Source organism: Orycteropus afer, unplaced genomic scaffold (assembly GCF_000298275.1).
Source record: "Orycteropus afer afer isolate SDZICR_OR568_19922 unplaced genomic scaffold, OryAfe1.0 scaffold00989, whole genome shotgun sequence".
NCBI classification, from domain to species: domain Eukaryota; kingdom Metazoa; phylum Chordata; class Mammalia; order Tubulidentata; family Orycteropodidae; genus Orycteropus; species Orycteropus afer.
In genome coordinates, this window is record NW_006922576.1 from 127,225 (window position 1) to 142,499 (window position 15,275).

Genomic DNA, 15,275 nt, shown 5'->3' on the forward strand with positions numbered 1-15,275 from the left:
ACCATGCAGTATCCCCTTGTGCTGTTCAAACAACTGCCAAGTGATAGTAGGCAGGCCTATAGAGTGAGTAATAGCCCTTATGAGAAGGCACTCCTCAGAACAATTAACCAAATGAGACCAAAAGGGCAGCATCTGTCCAAAAACAAAGCTCAGAAGGCGGAAAGGGGCAAGAAAGAAGGACCAATGGAAACAGGGAACTCAGGGAGGAAGCGGGATGAGCGTTGTTACATTGAGGCAACGGCAGCTCACGCAATGATACAAAATGTGTATATATCGTTGAATGGAAAACTTATGTGCTCTGGAAACTTTCACTAAAACTACACACACACACACACACACACACAAAGAAGATGGAACCTAGCACGGTGTCAAAAAGCCTCAAACAGAAGATTTGCTTTTATTCACTAGCTGTATGACCCAGCTTGTAAAAGGATGCTGGTTCAAATAAAGTCTGTACAGGGCCTGTTAGACAGCAAGTGCCCAGTACTTGTTGACAAGGAGCCCTAGTGTCACAACAGTTAAGCGCTCAGCTGCTAACTGAAAAGCTGACTGAAAGGAAACAGTCCAAAGAACTAATGGACCATGAAAACTTCAACAGATAGACCCTGAGACCAGAAGAACTAGATGGTGCCCAGCTACCAATGGCAACCACTCAGAACGGGATCAAAATTGGAGAGTGGGAGAGTAGGAGAAAAACATGGAAAAAAACTAAAAATCATTAAAAAAAAAAAAAGACCAGGCTGATGTAACGTTGGGTCTCCCCTCACCCAGAGCAAAGACCAATGAAGAAAAGCAAAGATGCATGGAAACAATTGGTCCAAGGGACTGGTAGACCATGTGATCCTCAGCCTATATGACCATGAGACCAGAAGAACTAGATGGTGTCTGACTACTACTGTCAACCACTGGAAAGGAACCAATGCAGGAGATCCTGGATAGAGTGGGAGAACAATGTGGAACAAAACTCAAAATCATAAAAAAAAAAGACCAGGTTTGCTGGTCTGATCGAGCCTGATGGAACCACTGAGGCTATGGCCTCCTGTTATCCTTCAGGTCTGGAACCGCAGCCATTCCTATTGCTTCCAGCCAGGAAGGCATACGGGGTGAACATTTATACCCGGTAGGTACACTCCTTAGAACAGTCAATCATGGGAGAAGAAAAGAGCAGTGTTTGCACCAGGAGACAGCTCAGGGCGCAGGAATGCAGAGGAAAGAAGGGCACAGGGAAGAGGTAACCACAGGGAGGAAGTGGGAAGAGAGCTGTTACACTGTGGGGATTGCAGTCAATGTCATGAAACAAAATGTGTATGAACTGCTGTATGGAAAATGAATTTGCTCTGTATACTTTCATCTAAATCACAATAAAAATTAAAGAAAGAAAGAAAGAATGCTGGTATTTCTTTAAAAAAAAAAGATCTTTTGAGAGAAAAAAAATGATAGTCAACATCCCACTGCGTGTGCCTTGTACTATCTATTACCTTATTAAGCGACTCTGTTCTAAGCACTGTTCATTTATTACCTTACATGAGTCTTACTGAATCATCTCAACAGCCCCATTTCATAGACCAGGAAACTGACTCTCAGAAAAGGGTATAAGTGACTTGTCCCTGGTTATAACAGTGAGGACTAGCTGAGTTAGGATTGAAACTAGGTTTCTTGTCTTGACTTCAAGACAGTGTCCTGCCCCCCTTTTCCCACCCCGCCCCCATCTTAGCCTCCATCCCTCCCATCCATGGCCCCACAAGCCCTCACCTCACCTCCGGATGGCCAGTTGCCTGCTACCGTATCTTGATTGCCTCATGGATACTGTTCACAATTTTCTGTAGTTTAGTGTCATCCACAAAACCATCACCTTTCTGGGCACAGAGGGGAAGAGGACAAACTTGTCTCCCCCATCCCTCCAGAGACCCAGCCCCACCTTCTTCCCTGTCCAGGACCCTTACTCAGAATCACCTTCTTCGAATGGACCAGTTTCTCGTCCACAAACACTTCAAACTCCCCCGTAGCCTGGGCAGAAATGTTCTCCTCCTGGGAATGGAAGGTTAGGAGCTGAGGGAGGCTGAGAGCTCCTGAGACCTTGTTCCCAGCATTCGGCTGTTAACCAGAAGGTCAGTGGTTCAAACCCACTAACTGCTCCCTAGAAGGAAGATAGGGTGATCTACTACCATAAAGATTTACAGCCTTGGAAACCCAATGGAGGTCGCTATGAGTCAAAATCAACTTGATGACAGTGAGTCTGTTTTTTCTGTTTGTTTGTTTTGGGGGGTCTCCAAGCCCTGAGCACCCCGTACCCCCAGGGCACCAGCACACTTACAAAGAGCAGACGATCTGGAAATTGCTGCTCCAGACTCTTCTTCAGTAGAAGGTACTGTGGAGAGATGAGGAGATGGAGTCATAGGTCGTGGACTCACAGGAGAAGGGAACAAGAACTCCTCCCAGGCTTCATTCCCCACGCTCCCCTTCCCCCCAAGTCCAAAGTGAAAACTACTCACCCGAAGCCCGTAGCTTCAGAGGCCACTGGAGGCAGAGGGCAAGGGAAGGTGGGAGAGAAAAGGGAAGGGAAGACACGAGACACAAGTCAGGGCCTTCCTGTGGCTCCATCTCAGGAGAAAATCTTAGTCGTCCTGTGGTCCCTGAGGCCCTGCAAGGTCTGTTCCATCACCTCCCCGCCCTCACCTCCTCCCACTCTTCACCTGGCTCAGCCCTGGGGACCTCCTAGCTCTGCTTCCAACACTCCGGGCACTCCCTGCCTCAAGGCCACTACACTGGCTGTTCCTTCTGCTGAATGTTCTTTCCCCAGGGTATACCTCCATGGCTCCTTCTCTCCCCTCCTTTGCTCAATGAGGCCTTTCCTGAGCACCCTAGCTAAAACTGTAACCTCCCAAGATGCCTTTTGTCCATAGCACTGATCACCTGCGTATATACCAGGTAATTCACTACTTGTTGTCTGAGTTGTTTATTGCCTGTCCTCCACAACAGAATGTCAGCCCCACAAACAAGGACAAGGAGCTCTGTCTTGTTTGTAGCTGTGTCCCCGGTGTCTGGCACACGGCAGGTGCTTAATGCGCAGTTGTCAAATGAGTTAATTCATGAAGACAGAGAACGAGATAGAAAGAAAGGAGGAAATGGACAGAGGAAAAGAGGGGAAGATCAGGAGGCAGAGATGGGACAAGGAGAAAAGACACACACACACACACACACACACACACACACACACACACACACGGAGAGAGACAGAGCATGGGGGAGGGGGGCTGAGCAGAGAGAGAAGAGAGAAAGCCTCAGACAGGAAGAGAGGGGCGTGCGGAGAGCCTTCTGGAGCAGGGGGCTGATGGGAGGGGGAGACAGAGCCCCTCCCCTGGCTGAATTCTGCCCTGGGTCTCAGGGAGGCCAAGGAAGGGTAGTGCTACTGCTGTTGCACAACCCGGAGCTCAGTCTTGGCAGCAATGGAGAACAGCATTCGGCCTCCTGCTCGGGACTCCCTGCTGCTTTGATCACCTTGCTCCAGCTCCTCACTCAGCAGGAGCTCCGGTGGCGCAGTGCCTAAGGCATTTGACTGCTAACCAGAACGTTGGCAGTTCAAACCCACCAGCCACTCTATGGAAGGGATCTATCTCCTTGGAAACCCAGTGGGGGTCGGAACGGACTCAGAGGAATGCAGGTTGGGATAGACTCGGTGGCAGTGGGTTGGGTTGGGTTTTTCTCATCACTCAGAAAGGCCACCCCTGACCCCCAGTCCTCCTGCAGGGCACTCATCTCCATTCACACCCCTCCTCCCTTTGTGTCTGTGGCACCTCCCCTCCCGAGGGAAAATGAGGTCCACCCATTCAACACAAGCCTCACTGAAAGACTCAATCACAATCATCAATTAAAGTGAACAAATGAAGCTGAGAACCAGGACTTGCACTGCTGGGGCAGGCAGGGTTTTGAACCCACATCGCTGGCCTCCACAGAGAATGAGAGGGAAAGCCAAGTTTCCAAGCTGGGCAGTGGGACCCTCCCCTCACCCTATCCCAACGCTGACGTCCACATCCCCAGAGCGCCAGCCAGCACCTACTCCATGCAGCCGGTTCACCAAGGGAAGGAAAGCAGGTGTGGGGGGGACAGCCTCTCACCAGTAAACCACTCGAATAATGACTCTGTTGTCCACTGGCAAAGTCTCGCTGGTGGAGGGGCTTGTGTTGCTAGAAACCGGTAAAATGGCTGACAGCGCCGTGCCCAAGACAGGCGGTGGGGCAAGCCCGGCGGCGGAATCCATCAGCTTGGTGGCGGAGGAGGAGTCGACCTTCAGGAGGGGCTGGAGAGTGGACCCCAGAATCTCCGTGGCCGATGGCGTGTGCGCTGGGAGGGAACACTGGATGTGCCCGGATAGGCCGGGCGCCAGAGTCGACGACGACTTCGGAGGATCCTTCTCAGGTGACAAAGTGGGCTCCGGAGCCGGTTCCGGGAGTGACTCCAATAGCAGGGCCGGGGTCGGGAAGGATTCCGGTGCAGGGAGTTCGGCGGGGATCCAGGGCGTGGCTAGGGTTGCAGCCTGGACTGGAGTCGGGGCCTGGACTGGGGTTGGAGTCTGGACCGGGGTTGGGGTCCGAACCCGGATCGGGGTCCGAACCGGGGTCGGAGTCCGAACCAGGGTTGGGATCTGGGCCGGGGTTGGGGTCTGGGCCGGAGTCGGGGTCCGGGCTGGAGTCGCCACCCGGATCGAAGGCGAGACCTGGACTGAGTTCGGGGGCCGGACTGGAGTCGGGGCCCGGACCAGGTTTGGGGACCGGACTGGGATCGAGGTCCGGCCCCGAGCCGGGGACCGGACTGGAGTCGGGGTCCCGACTGGGGAAGGGGCTGGGGCCCGCGCCTGGTTGTTCATTGGGGGCGAGCGGGGCCCGGGGAGCGCTGGGTGGGATTCCCGCCCTGCCCCGCCCCGGTTCCGCGAGCGCAGAGCGCACACTCGCACCAGGGTTCGGAAATGGAACGTGACCACAGGGGGCACTGTTACACCGCGTTCACTCGGAGTGAAGGCTCTGAGACCAGGCCGGCCGTCTACAGGCGTTCTGGTGGCGCAGTGCCTAAGGCACTTGACCCCTATCCAGAAGGCTGGCGGTTCAAACCCACCAGCCACTCCTCGGAAAGAAGATTGGGCAATCTCCTTACACAGTGATACCACCTCGGAAACCCAAGGAGGGGTCGCTATAAGTCGCATCTCGCCGGACCCCTAGAGCTTGCCTAACCCCTTAACTGCAGCTATGGTAGGAAATGAGTCTGACTGCCCTCACCAGGCTCCCTGGTGAGACATACCCATCACCAGTGACAATGGCAGAGTCAGGGTGGGCTGGGAAGGGGTCAAGGACTGGAGACCAGAGGAGATGCTAGACCCAAGTCTGTGACAAATTAGAAAGGGTCTAGAAAAGGGATCAACTGAGTGATCTGGAAAATAATAACAGCAACAGAATCAACATTTATACACAGTGCTAAGTGCAGGAGCTCTGGTGGTGTCGTGGCATCTGGCTGCTAACCCAAAGGTTGCTGGTTCAAACCCACCAGCTTCTCAAAGAAAGCTGAAGCAGAGACTACCAGCTTCCATAGATTCACAGCCTCGGACACCCTATTGGGCAGTTCTACTCTGCCCTCTAGGGGCGCTGTGAGGCGGAACAGACTTCACGGTAGTGGGTTAAGTGCTATACACTTACCACAGTAGTAAGCAGAAGAGCTGGGATTGAAACTCAAGCTATCAGATCCAGAGTTCTAGCCCATCACCACCCTCATGGGCACTGGGATAGGCCCGGAGGTGGAATCCTTCAACTTGGTGGCCGATGTGTCTACCATTAGGATGGGCTCAAAGGTGGATCAAACTGACCTCATCAAGAGTGAGGATCTGTCTGTCTCATTCACTGTTGCATTCCCCAGCTCCCACAAGGCTTGGCACACAGTAGGAGCTTAATAAATACTTGTGGAGTGAACGAAAGAATCAAGGAATAGATGTTAACTGAGAGCTGAAAGCAGAGGAAAAACACTGACTGGACCCAAAGAGCTGGAGCGGGACAGTGAACACAGGGGACAACAGACATGAATGAGAAGCAGGGCCTCCTTAACCACCAGGGGGCGCCTGGACTCCATCCTGAGGCAATGAGACCGAAGGGTTAACTAGTCATGCACGCATGTATACACACACACACACACACACACACAATCTTTTTATTTGAACATAAAAACCACTGCCATCAAGTTGATTCTGACTCATAGCGAGTCTATGGGGTTTTTATTATTATTATTTAAACACATATATATGTTTAAGGAAAAAAATAGTTGTCATAGAGTCCATTCTGATTCATGGGGATCCCATGTGCACCACAGCACTTTCAACTACTATAATCTTACAGAAGTAGATCTAGAGCACCTTGTCTTTTCTCTGAAGTCCCACTGGATGAACTGAACCGCCAACCTTTTAGTTAGCAGTTGAGTACGTTAAGCATTTATTTGCACCACCCAAGGTAAAAAAAAACTCAATGTTGTGGGAGTACAGATGGGAGAATCTCCCTCACTACACTACTGCATCCTGATACATAGTGGGCACATGGCCAAGCCTAGTCCATCAAGAGACCTAGTGATGGGATGAGACATGGCCATGTGACAAGCCAGGGCCAATGGGAGCCTGCCTATGTTTGAAATCATCCCATGGGAAACAGCCAACTGAAGAATGACTCTGAGTCAGAGGATCCAGCCCCGTCTCAAGCTACACCTACTTTTTCCTTTTTATCTGGCAAGCAGTTTGTTTCGCTCCCCTGCAACAGTTACAGTCCTATCCATGATTCTTCTGAAACCAACCAAACTCACTGCCATAGAGTCGATTCTGACTCATGGCTACCCCAATTGGGTCTCCAAGGCTGTAAAACGTTATGGAAGCAGACTGCCTCGTTTTTCTTCCACTGAGCGGCTGGTGGGTGCAAAACACCGGCCTTTTGGTTAGCAGCCAAATGCCTTAACCAGGACAGCATCAGAGCTCCTTAGGATTCTTCCAAGGACACAAAATCTCTGTCCTTGGCCCCAAGACCAGATACAAGGCAATCAGACTGGAGAGTTGAAGTTGATCAAAATAAGGGCCTTTATAGATGTCTCTGGACAGAGAGAGAAAGGAAAATAATAGGATATAAATAACCACTATGTACAAATTCCAACGGTAAGGTCTCCCAGCTACCCTTTCCAGCTTGAACTCCTTAGTGTCTCGGGCAGAGATTGGGCACCACCAAGTAAATACAAAAATACCCAGGCTCTGTCAACAGGTGATGACGGCAAAGGGCCAGGTCAGGCCTAGAAACAAAACGAGTGGGCGGTATTAGAAAAGGCTGCTTTGGATCTATTCTCCCTCCCCGCAAAAAAACCCACTGCCGTCGAGTCAGATCTAACTCATAGCGACCCCTCCTTGGGTTTCTGAGGCAGTATCACTATGGAAGTAGATTGCCCAACCTCCTCTCCCCAGTGAGTGTTAAAAGAAGGGGTTCTGGGTGAGGAAGCCCACTGTAACCTCTTGAAGCCCTAGGTTTTCCAAAGAAAAACTGGCCAACAGCTCAAAATTACAGCAAGAGGGATGTAAGATAGACTTACATCATCAGAACTGGAAAGTGAGCTTAAGAACCTTCCCACCTTACACACAGAGAAAAGTGAGCTTAGAGATAAAAGAGGGACTACCTGGGTGTGTCCAGTGTTGTGTAGAGGAGATGGACAGGGACAACCACCTACCTCCGGGGCATAGATCGAAGGAGCAGATATGACATAAATTGCTCGAGAATCTCCATCTTCAGGACGACTCCAATTAGTAGGCAGGCTACGGAAGGAAGGAAAGATGCAAACCCTTAATTCTCAGATCTTTTTCCCATGGATGGGAATCTGAAGCCAACGGGGAAACTGGGGAATGAACCAATCAAAAAAGCGCCAGAGGCAAGATTGTGGTCACTGTTTGGTCACAGCCAGCTACCCAGAGGGACCGAGTAGTTGAACCTGAGGGCTTGGGACCATAGTCGCAGGGGACATCAAGCTCAATTGGCATAACATACTATACAAAACATTGTTCCACCTCCTACTTTGGCGAGTAGCAACTGGGATCTTAAAAGCTAGCAAGCTGCCATCTAGATGCAACGATGGGTCTCTCCTCGTCAGGAGCAAAGAAGAAAGAAGAAAACCAAAATTAATGGAAACAATCAGTCCTAGCGACTGGTACACCATCCGATCTGCAACCTATACAACTATGAGACCAGAAGAACTAGATGGTGCCCGGCTACCACTGTCATCCACTTGGAAGGGATATAGGAAATCCTGGATAGAGAGGGAGAACAATGTGGGACAAAACTCAAAATCATTTGGAGGGAAAAAAAAAAAAGAAGGTGGGGACCAGGATTTGCTGGTCCAATAGAGCCTGGTGGAACCACTGAGACTATGGCCCCTAGCTGCCCTTCAGGTCTGGAATTGAACCTACACCTGTGGTTTCCAGCCAAACAATGCACAGGCATGTGAGTTAAACATTTACCTCAAGTAGACACACGCCCTGGAGAGAACAATCATGGGAGAAGAAAGGGCTGCTTATGCACAGGGAGATAGCTCAGGGCGCAGGAGAGTATGGAGGGATGGTCACTGGGAAGAGGTGACTATGGGGAGGAAGTGGGGGGGGGAGCTGTTGCATTGTAAACTGTGGTCAATGACATGAGACCAAGTGTATGTGAACTGCTGTATGGAAAGTGAATTCGTTCTGTAAATCTTCACCCAAATCACAATAAATTAAATTAAATTAAATTTTTTTAAAAAAAGCGCCAGAGCGCGGAATGAACCAATCAGAAAGGTCCATCAATTAATCGGGCCAATTACCCTAACGGGACTGATGCAAGCTACCAATGGGAACAAGGTGTACGTCTGTGCCCCAGCTGCTCACCTGGAACCATCCCCGGAATCCTCTAGCGTCCGCAAATTGTTGAGCTCATCGGGGAGTGCGTGGATCGGTGGTTCCGGGGTCCCCGCCAACAGGCGAGTCCCAGTATCCCGGCCAGTGCCACGGCGTCGCAAGTGAACCAGCAAAAGCGCAGCGCCGGCCAAGCCCGCAGCCACCAGCAATCCCAAAGCCGGCGGCAAAAGGAAGCGCTGCGCGTCTCCCTGCCTCGGGTTCGACTGGGCCACCGGTAATGCTCCTACACGGTCGTCCGCGCCTTCGGGACGAACCGCGAACTCGCACCGCGCGCCCATGTAGCCGGGCGCGCAAGCGCAGACGAGGCCGGAGAAGTGGGCGTAGCAGCGGCCGCCGTGGGCGCAGGGACGCGAGGCGCATGGGTCGGCGCGCTCGCGGCAGTCGCGGCCGCCAAAGCCGAGCGCGCAGGAGCAGCGGCGCGCGCCGCCGCCCTCCAGGCACGTGCCGCCGTTAGCGCAGGCGCGTCCCGCGCAGTCGTCCAGGTCGTGTTCGCAGCGTGGACCCGCGAAGCCTGCGCGGCAGCGACAACGCAAAGCATAGCCTAGGTCCAGGCAAAGCCCGCCTGTGAGGAAGGCAGTGTCAAGGGGTGCAGCCGTGGATAGCAGGCCTGTCACGCACCTTTCTCTAGCCTCTAGGAATTTGCCTGCAAAGCCAGCCTGCTTCCTTTTGTATTCTGGTTAGCTCAACCTTACCTGACTCGCTCTGTGTCTCTTTTTAGTCTCAGCATTAACCATACATAGATAGGTGTAGTTCCACAACTACGTGTGGTCCTCTTGCCCCCTGGGCCCTGCAGGGACCCTACCTTCCCCTACCCCTCCCTCAGCGTTCTGGCCTCCCCTCCTCACCATTCCGGCATGGCTGCAGGCTGCACCGGTCTACCCTCTTCTCACAGTTGGAGCCCTGGAAGCCGGGCGGGCAGTGGCAGACGTAGGCAGAATCGGGGTCTGCACCCCCTACACACAAGCCGCCGTTGAAGCAGGGTCCATCTGCGCATGTCACCCCGCTCACCTCACACCGCAGCCCATAGAACCCACGAGGGCAGGCGCACTCAAAGGAGCCTGGTGTTTCCTGGGCAGGAGCAAGAAGTCTTTGGGGCAGGTGGTCCCCTCAGAGCAGAATCCCACCCCACTCCTCGGAGCCTTGACCACTGCGGTCGGCTCTGTCTCCAGTCTCACCCCTCAGCGTGCAGGGGCTTGCCACCCCACCCCCCAGGCAGCCCCTCGCTCCTCTCCATGTTTCTGTTTCTACCCTCATAACCCCACAGGGAAGAGGCCTCAGGCGTCCAGTTCCCACCTCTCCACCTTGCCTAACACATGCTGGCCACCGGGTCTGCCCCTCTGGATTCCACCTTCTCTAAAATCTCTCCTCCCCAGCCCGCACAACGTGAACCCTGAATGTGTCTTACTGTCCCATAGTGGCAGTCTCCAGGTGGCCTACACTGGACTCTCCCTTATCTCAGTACACACCAGGCTCATTGTCACCTCCACACTTTTGCTCACCCCATGCCACTCACTCAGTCCACCCTTTGACTTGGTATGCCCCTCAGCCAAATCTTACTTCAGAAGCTCTAGTCCTAAAGTTATGATAACTTCTTAGCCACAGCCAACCACCCTGAAGGTGCAAGTTGTTGGATCTGTAGACAGAGGACCATGGTCACAGGGGACATCGAGCTCAATTGGCATAACATACTATACAAAACGTTTTTCCACATCCTACTTTGGAGAGTAGCCACTGAGGTCTTAAAAGCGTGCAAGCAGCCATTTAGATGCAACGATGTGTCTCTCCTCATCCAGAGTAAAGAAGAATGAAGAAAACCAAAATGCATGGAAACAATTAGTCCAGGGGACTAGTGGACCATGTGAACCTCAGCCTACATGACCACAAGACCAGAAGAACTAGATGGTGCCCGGCTGCCACTGTCAACCACTCAGAAAAGGATCGGTCTAGGAGATCAGGGTTAGAATGGGAGAACAATATGGAACAAAACTCAAAATCATAAAAAAAAAAAAAAGACCACGTTGCTGGTCTGATAGAGCCTGGTGAAACCCCTGAGACTGTGGCCCCTAGCTGCCCTTCAGGTCTGGAATTGAATCCACTCCTGTGGCTTCCAGCCAAACAATCAACAGGCATATGGGGTGCACATTTACATCAGATAGATAACACTCCTTGGAGCGATCAATCGTGGGAGAACAGAAGGGGAGTATTTTTACGGGGACATAGCTCAGGGGGCAGGATGCACAGGAAAGAAGGACACAGGGAAAAGGTAACTAAAGGGGGGAATGGGAAGAGAGATGCACATTGTGGGAGTTGCAGTCCATGTCATGAAACAAAATGTGTATGAACTGATGTATGGAAAATGAGTTTGCTCTGTAAACTTTCACCCAAATCACAATAAAAAAAATTTTAAAAAGAAGACACTCCAGCCTTGTGCCCATCTCCTCCAGAAAGGCTCCTCTCCTGTCCCACCCCTCCCCCAGATCCCAGATCCCAATCCCACCTCACCCCACCATCCCTTCCCTACGTTGGCCCCTAAGTTACTCTTATCATCCCACCTCCACACCTTTAGATACTGCCTGCTGGGTCTGCGTTCCCCAGTCCCATCCCCATTACCTAATCCAACTTCAAGACCCCAGATGCGAACCAGACACCTCCAGGAAGCCTTCCCTGACTGCTAACCCTAGCTCTCCACCCTAGCTGGTGTCACAGGGAGCCCCAGAGAGAGGGAGGTGGAAATTCCCGGGGTGAAGTAGGAATCCCGCTGAGGTGGGGTGGGGTGGGGTGGGGTGATACTGACACTACAGCTGCCCCCATTGGCACATGGGTTTCCATCACAGGGCCCAGGTCCGGGTGCGAAGCATCCGGTGGTAGCGGAGGATGGGCCCCTGGGGCCGAGACAGCTGCTAGCGGAGACTGGGACGCTGCAGAGAGGCCCAGCCCATCCCTCCAGGCATTGACATTCACCAGGCTGCTGGCAGAAGCCATGCTCTGGGCTGCAGCCTGGTCGGCAGGTCACTAAGGGGGACAGGGAGGCAGAGGGAAGAAGAAGGTGAATGTCAGGGAAGTCCAGGCTCAAGAGGACGGAAATTGGAGAGGTTTCTGAGCCCTTTCCACGTACCACCTTCTTTCATCCTTGTGACAACCCTCTGCACTAGATGGTATTGTGAGCCCCGGATTACAGATGGGGAAACTGAGGCCCAGAGCTATGAGGTGATTCACCCAACTAGGAAGGGAGGAGCAAGCATTTGAACCCAGGCCATCGGGCTCCTGAGTTTGTGCTCTTAGGAGGAGGATCGGGAGTGGGCTCCAGATCTGGGCCTGGAGAGAGGGGAGTGAGGGAAGAAGATTCATGATTAGGGAGGGCCCTTGGCCCTTAGGGTCTGGATTAACCATGTGTGTGGGGCGGTTCTTAGGGGCATCAGTGGGGCTCTGAAATTTGGGGAGGATTCAGGGTAAGTTTGGGGTTCCCTGGCTTTAAAAATTAAGAGGATCTGTCCTGCATAGCAGGCAGGGAGGAGAGAGGATCCCTTCAGAAGTTTGAGAAATTTCTAAACTGCTAGGTGGAGGGAGGAAGGCCCTGGAATTAGGAGAGCTGTAGGCCTCCTCACATCTCCAAGGGGTGTGGGTATGGGAAATGGGTGTGGGGTTCCTACTTGAGGCTGGCAAGGGGCCTGGGTATCCAGGCAGAGCTAGCAAAAGATCTGAGGTCCTCAGTTTCCCCGAAGGTGGTAGCTGGAGGCTGGATAGTGAGAAGAGGCTGAGGAAAATGAGTAGAGCTGGGGAGGGAACTGGGTACATGGACCGGGATCACAGGGAGTCAGTCCCCACTTCCTTGGAGAGGCGTGTGTGGAATACCTGGGGAAGATCCTGGGAGCCCCAGTTTCCTAGAGAGGGTAGCGGGGTTGACGTGGGACTGGGGCGAGCGTATGGCGGTAACTTAGGAGGGCCCAGGGTCCCTAGTCGGACGGGGTGGGGTTGAAGGGAGAACTCACGCGGTGCCGCGCACTCGTCCTCCACAGGGTCGCAGGGACGCTGTTCCGGGCCGCACCGCGAGGGGGCAGTGCGCGAACGGCAGAGGCGCGTGCACGAGGCCCCGACGGCCGGCGGCTCGCAGCGCGCGCGGTACGAGAAACGCAGTTCCCAGCCACCTGCGCGCTGCACGTCCCGGGCCCACGGGCCCCCGGCCGCCAAGCGCCACCGTCCAGCCACGCGCGACAGCAAGCTCCAGCCTGGTCCTGCAAGGATAAGGGAGAGACTTTGGGAGGGGCCTGACTGGACTGCCTTAGGACTTAGGTCTCGCCCCAGACAGCGACTGACCACGCTTCCTTTCACTCTTCCGGCCCCCATTAACCACAATCCAAACTTCCAGTCCATTCCTACTCATAGCGACCTATGGCAGACCGAAACAACCTTTATCCAGCCTTGGGGATAGCAGTTTCCCACTTCAGAAAAAAAAAAAAAAACCTCACTGTCATCGTGTTGGATTCAACACACAGCGACCCCTCCTGGGGTTTCCGAGGCTGTATCACTACGGAAGTAGATTACCCAACCTTCCTTCTGAGGAGTGGCTGGTGGGTTTGAACCGCCAGCCTTCTGGTTAGCAGTCAAATGCCTTAGGCACTAGGCCACCAGAGCTCCCAGTTAGCAAGGCTATAAACCCCCTGGGAATTTCGATAGGAATCCCAACTAGCTCCCCATGACCACTATGGCACTAGTTCTCCCATAAAAAGCATGGTGGTGGTGGTGGTTGGTTAGTTGCCATAGGGTGGATTGCGACTAGGACCCGCATGCGCAGAGCACTACACCCACAGCGTTTCCCGGCTTCCCGCTCCTCAGAGGCTGATTGCTAGTCTTCTGAGGTGCCTCTTGGGTGGTTCAAACCACCAACTTTTCAGCTAGTAGTTGGGTGCTTCAGGAACTCGTATAAAAAGAGTAATGACCCCATATTTTGCCCCAAAAGCCTTTTATATTAAAGTAATTGCTAGGCCATAAATTACCCCCATAGAACCTTGGGGCATTTGATATCTCTTTATGGCCTAGGGATAAAGCAAGTCTCAGGATCTCCCTATATCGAAACAGTGACAGGGATCTCAATTACTAAGCCATACATTACTCATATCGCACCCTGAGACCTTGGGGTAATGGAAGAGGAAGTTTCCTCACAGCAGAGCTGTTAACATCCTTAAAAAAAAAAAAAAAAAAGCCAGACTCACTGCCATCAAGTTGATTCTGACTCATAACAACACCCATTGGGTTTCTGAGGCAGTAAATCTTTATGGAAGTAGATTACCCAGTCTTCCTTCCTCAGAGTGGCTGGTAGGTTTGAACCACCAACCTTCTGGTTAGCAGTCAAATGCCTTAAGCACCTGTGCCACCAGAGCTCCTTATCATGGGTTAAATTGTGTCCCCAAAATATATGTGTTGTAAATCCTAATGTCTATCTATGCCTGTGGTTATAATCCTATTTGGGAATAGGTTGTATTTGTTATGTTAACGAGGCAGGATTAGTGTTAGTGTAGGCTGTATCCTGAATCCGTCTCTTTTGAGATATAAAAGAGATTGAATGACTGAATGAAAGCCACATGAAAATTGACCAGACGCTCAAAGAGACAAGGACCTTCCTCCAGAGGGTCAGGAAGAGAAAGCCTTCCCCTAGAGCCAGCTCTCTGGATGCAGACTTCTAGCCTCCTAAATTTCAAAAAGAGACATTTCTGTTTGTTACAGCCACCCTCTGGTGGTATTTCTGTGATAGCGGCGCTAGACAACCGAGACACACCCCAACTCTGGGCTGCAGGGGCTTTCTATATCTCAATGCAGACAGAAGCTCCACTGCTGGGCCTCTCCTAGCACCAACTGTTAGGTGCTGTGGAATTTTTTCTGACTCATTACTAACCTCAGGTATCGCAGAAAGAAACATTGTCCAGGCCTGTGCTCAGGTGGCATAGTGCCTAAGGAATCTGACTGCTGACCAGAAGGTTAGCGGTCCAAACCCACCAGCCGCCCCCCACCATGGAAGGAAGACTGGGCAATCTACTTCCATAAAGATTTACTGCCTCGGAAACCCCAAGGGGGTCGCTATGAGTCAGAATCAACTCGATGGCAGTGAGTTTGTTTTGTTTGGTTTGGTGCCTCCCCAAAATCACATAGCATCATAAAAAATCCAAAGCCATGGGGTCTATTCTGACTCATACTGCCCCTAAAGGACAGAGTAGAACTGCCCCATATGGTTTCTAAGGCTGTAATCTTTACAGAAGTCAACCCAAAACCAAACCCACTACTGTGGAGTTGATTCTTGACTCACAGCGCCCCTAGAGGACAGAGTGGAACTGCACCA

The 15,275-nt window shown here is 52.3% G+C and overlaps 2 protein-coding genes across 2 annotated transcripts in view; both read right to left on the reverse strand.

The window, feature by feature from the left end:
• Window positions 1-1,778: 1,778 nt before the first annotated feature.
• SELENOV (selenoprotein V) lies at window positions 1,779-5,856 on the reverse strand. Its single transcript, XM_007958480.1, has 6 exons — window positions 5,852-5,856; window positions 4,116-5,018; window positions 2,493-2,517; window positions 2,315-2,368; window positions 1,954-2,028; window positions 1,779-1,856 (listed from the first exon to the last, which is right to left on the reverse strand). The coding sequence occupies exons 1-6, from the start codon at window positions 5,854-5,856 to the stop codon at window positions 1,779-1,781; spliced, it is 1,140 nt and encodes a 379-aa protein (XP_007956671.2).
• A 1,440-nt stretch (window positions 5,857-7,296) lies between these two features.
• Window positions 7,297-15,275, reverse strand: part of DLL3 (delta like canonical Notch ligand 3) — a 9,917-nt gene continuing 1,938 nt past the window's right edge. Inside the window, exons 4-9 of the mRNA XM_007958481.1 lie at window positions 12,934-13,176; window positions 11,739-11,956; window positions 9,790-10,012; window positions 8,915-9,506; window positions 7,732-7,816; window positions 7,297-7,302 (exon numbers count right to left, since the gene is read on the reverse strand). Coding sequence (XP_007956672.1) covers window positions 7,297-7,302; window positions 7,732-7,816; window positions 8,915-9,506; window positions 9,790-10,012; window positions 11,739-11,956; window positions 12,934-13,176 — 1,367 coding nt within the window. The remainder of the gene's footprint in view (window positions 7,303-7,731; window positions 7,817-8,914; window positions 9,507-9,789; window positions 10,013-11,738; window positions 11,957-12,933; window positions 13,177-15,275) is intronic.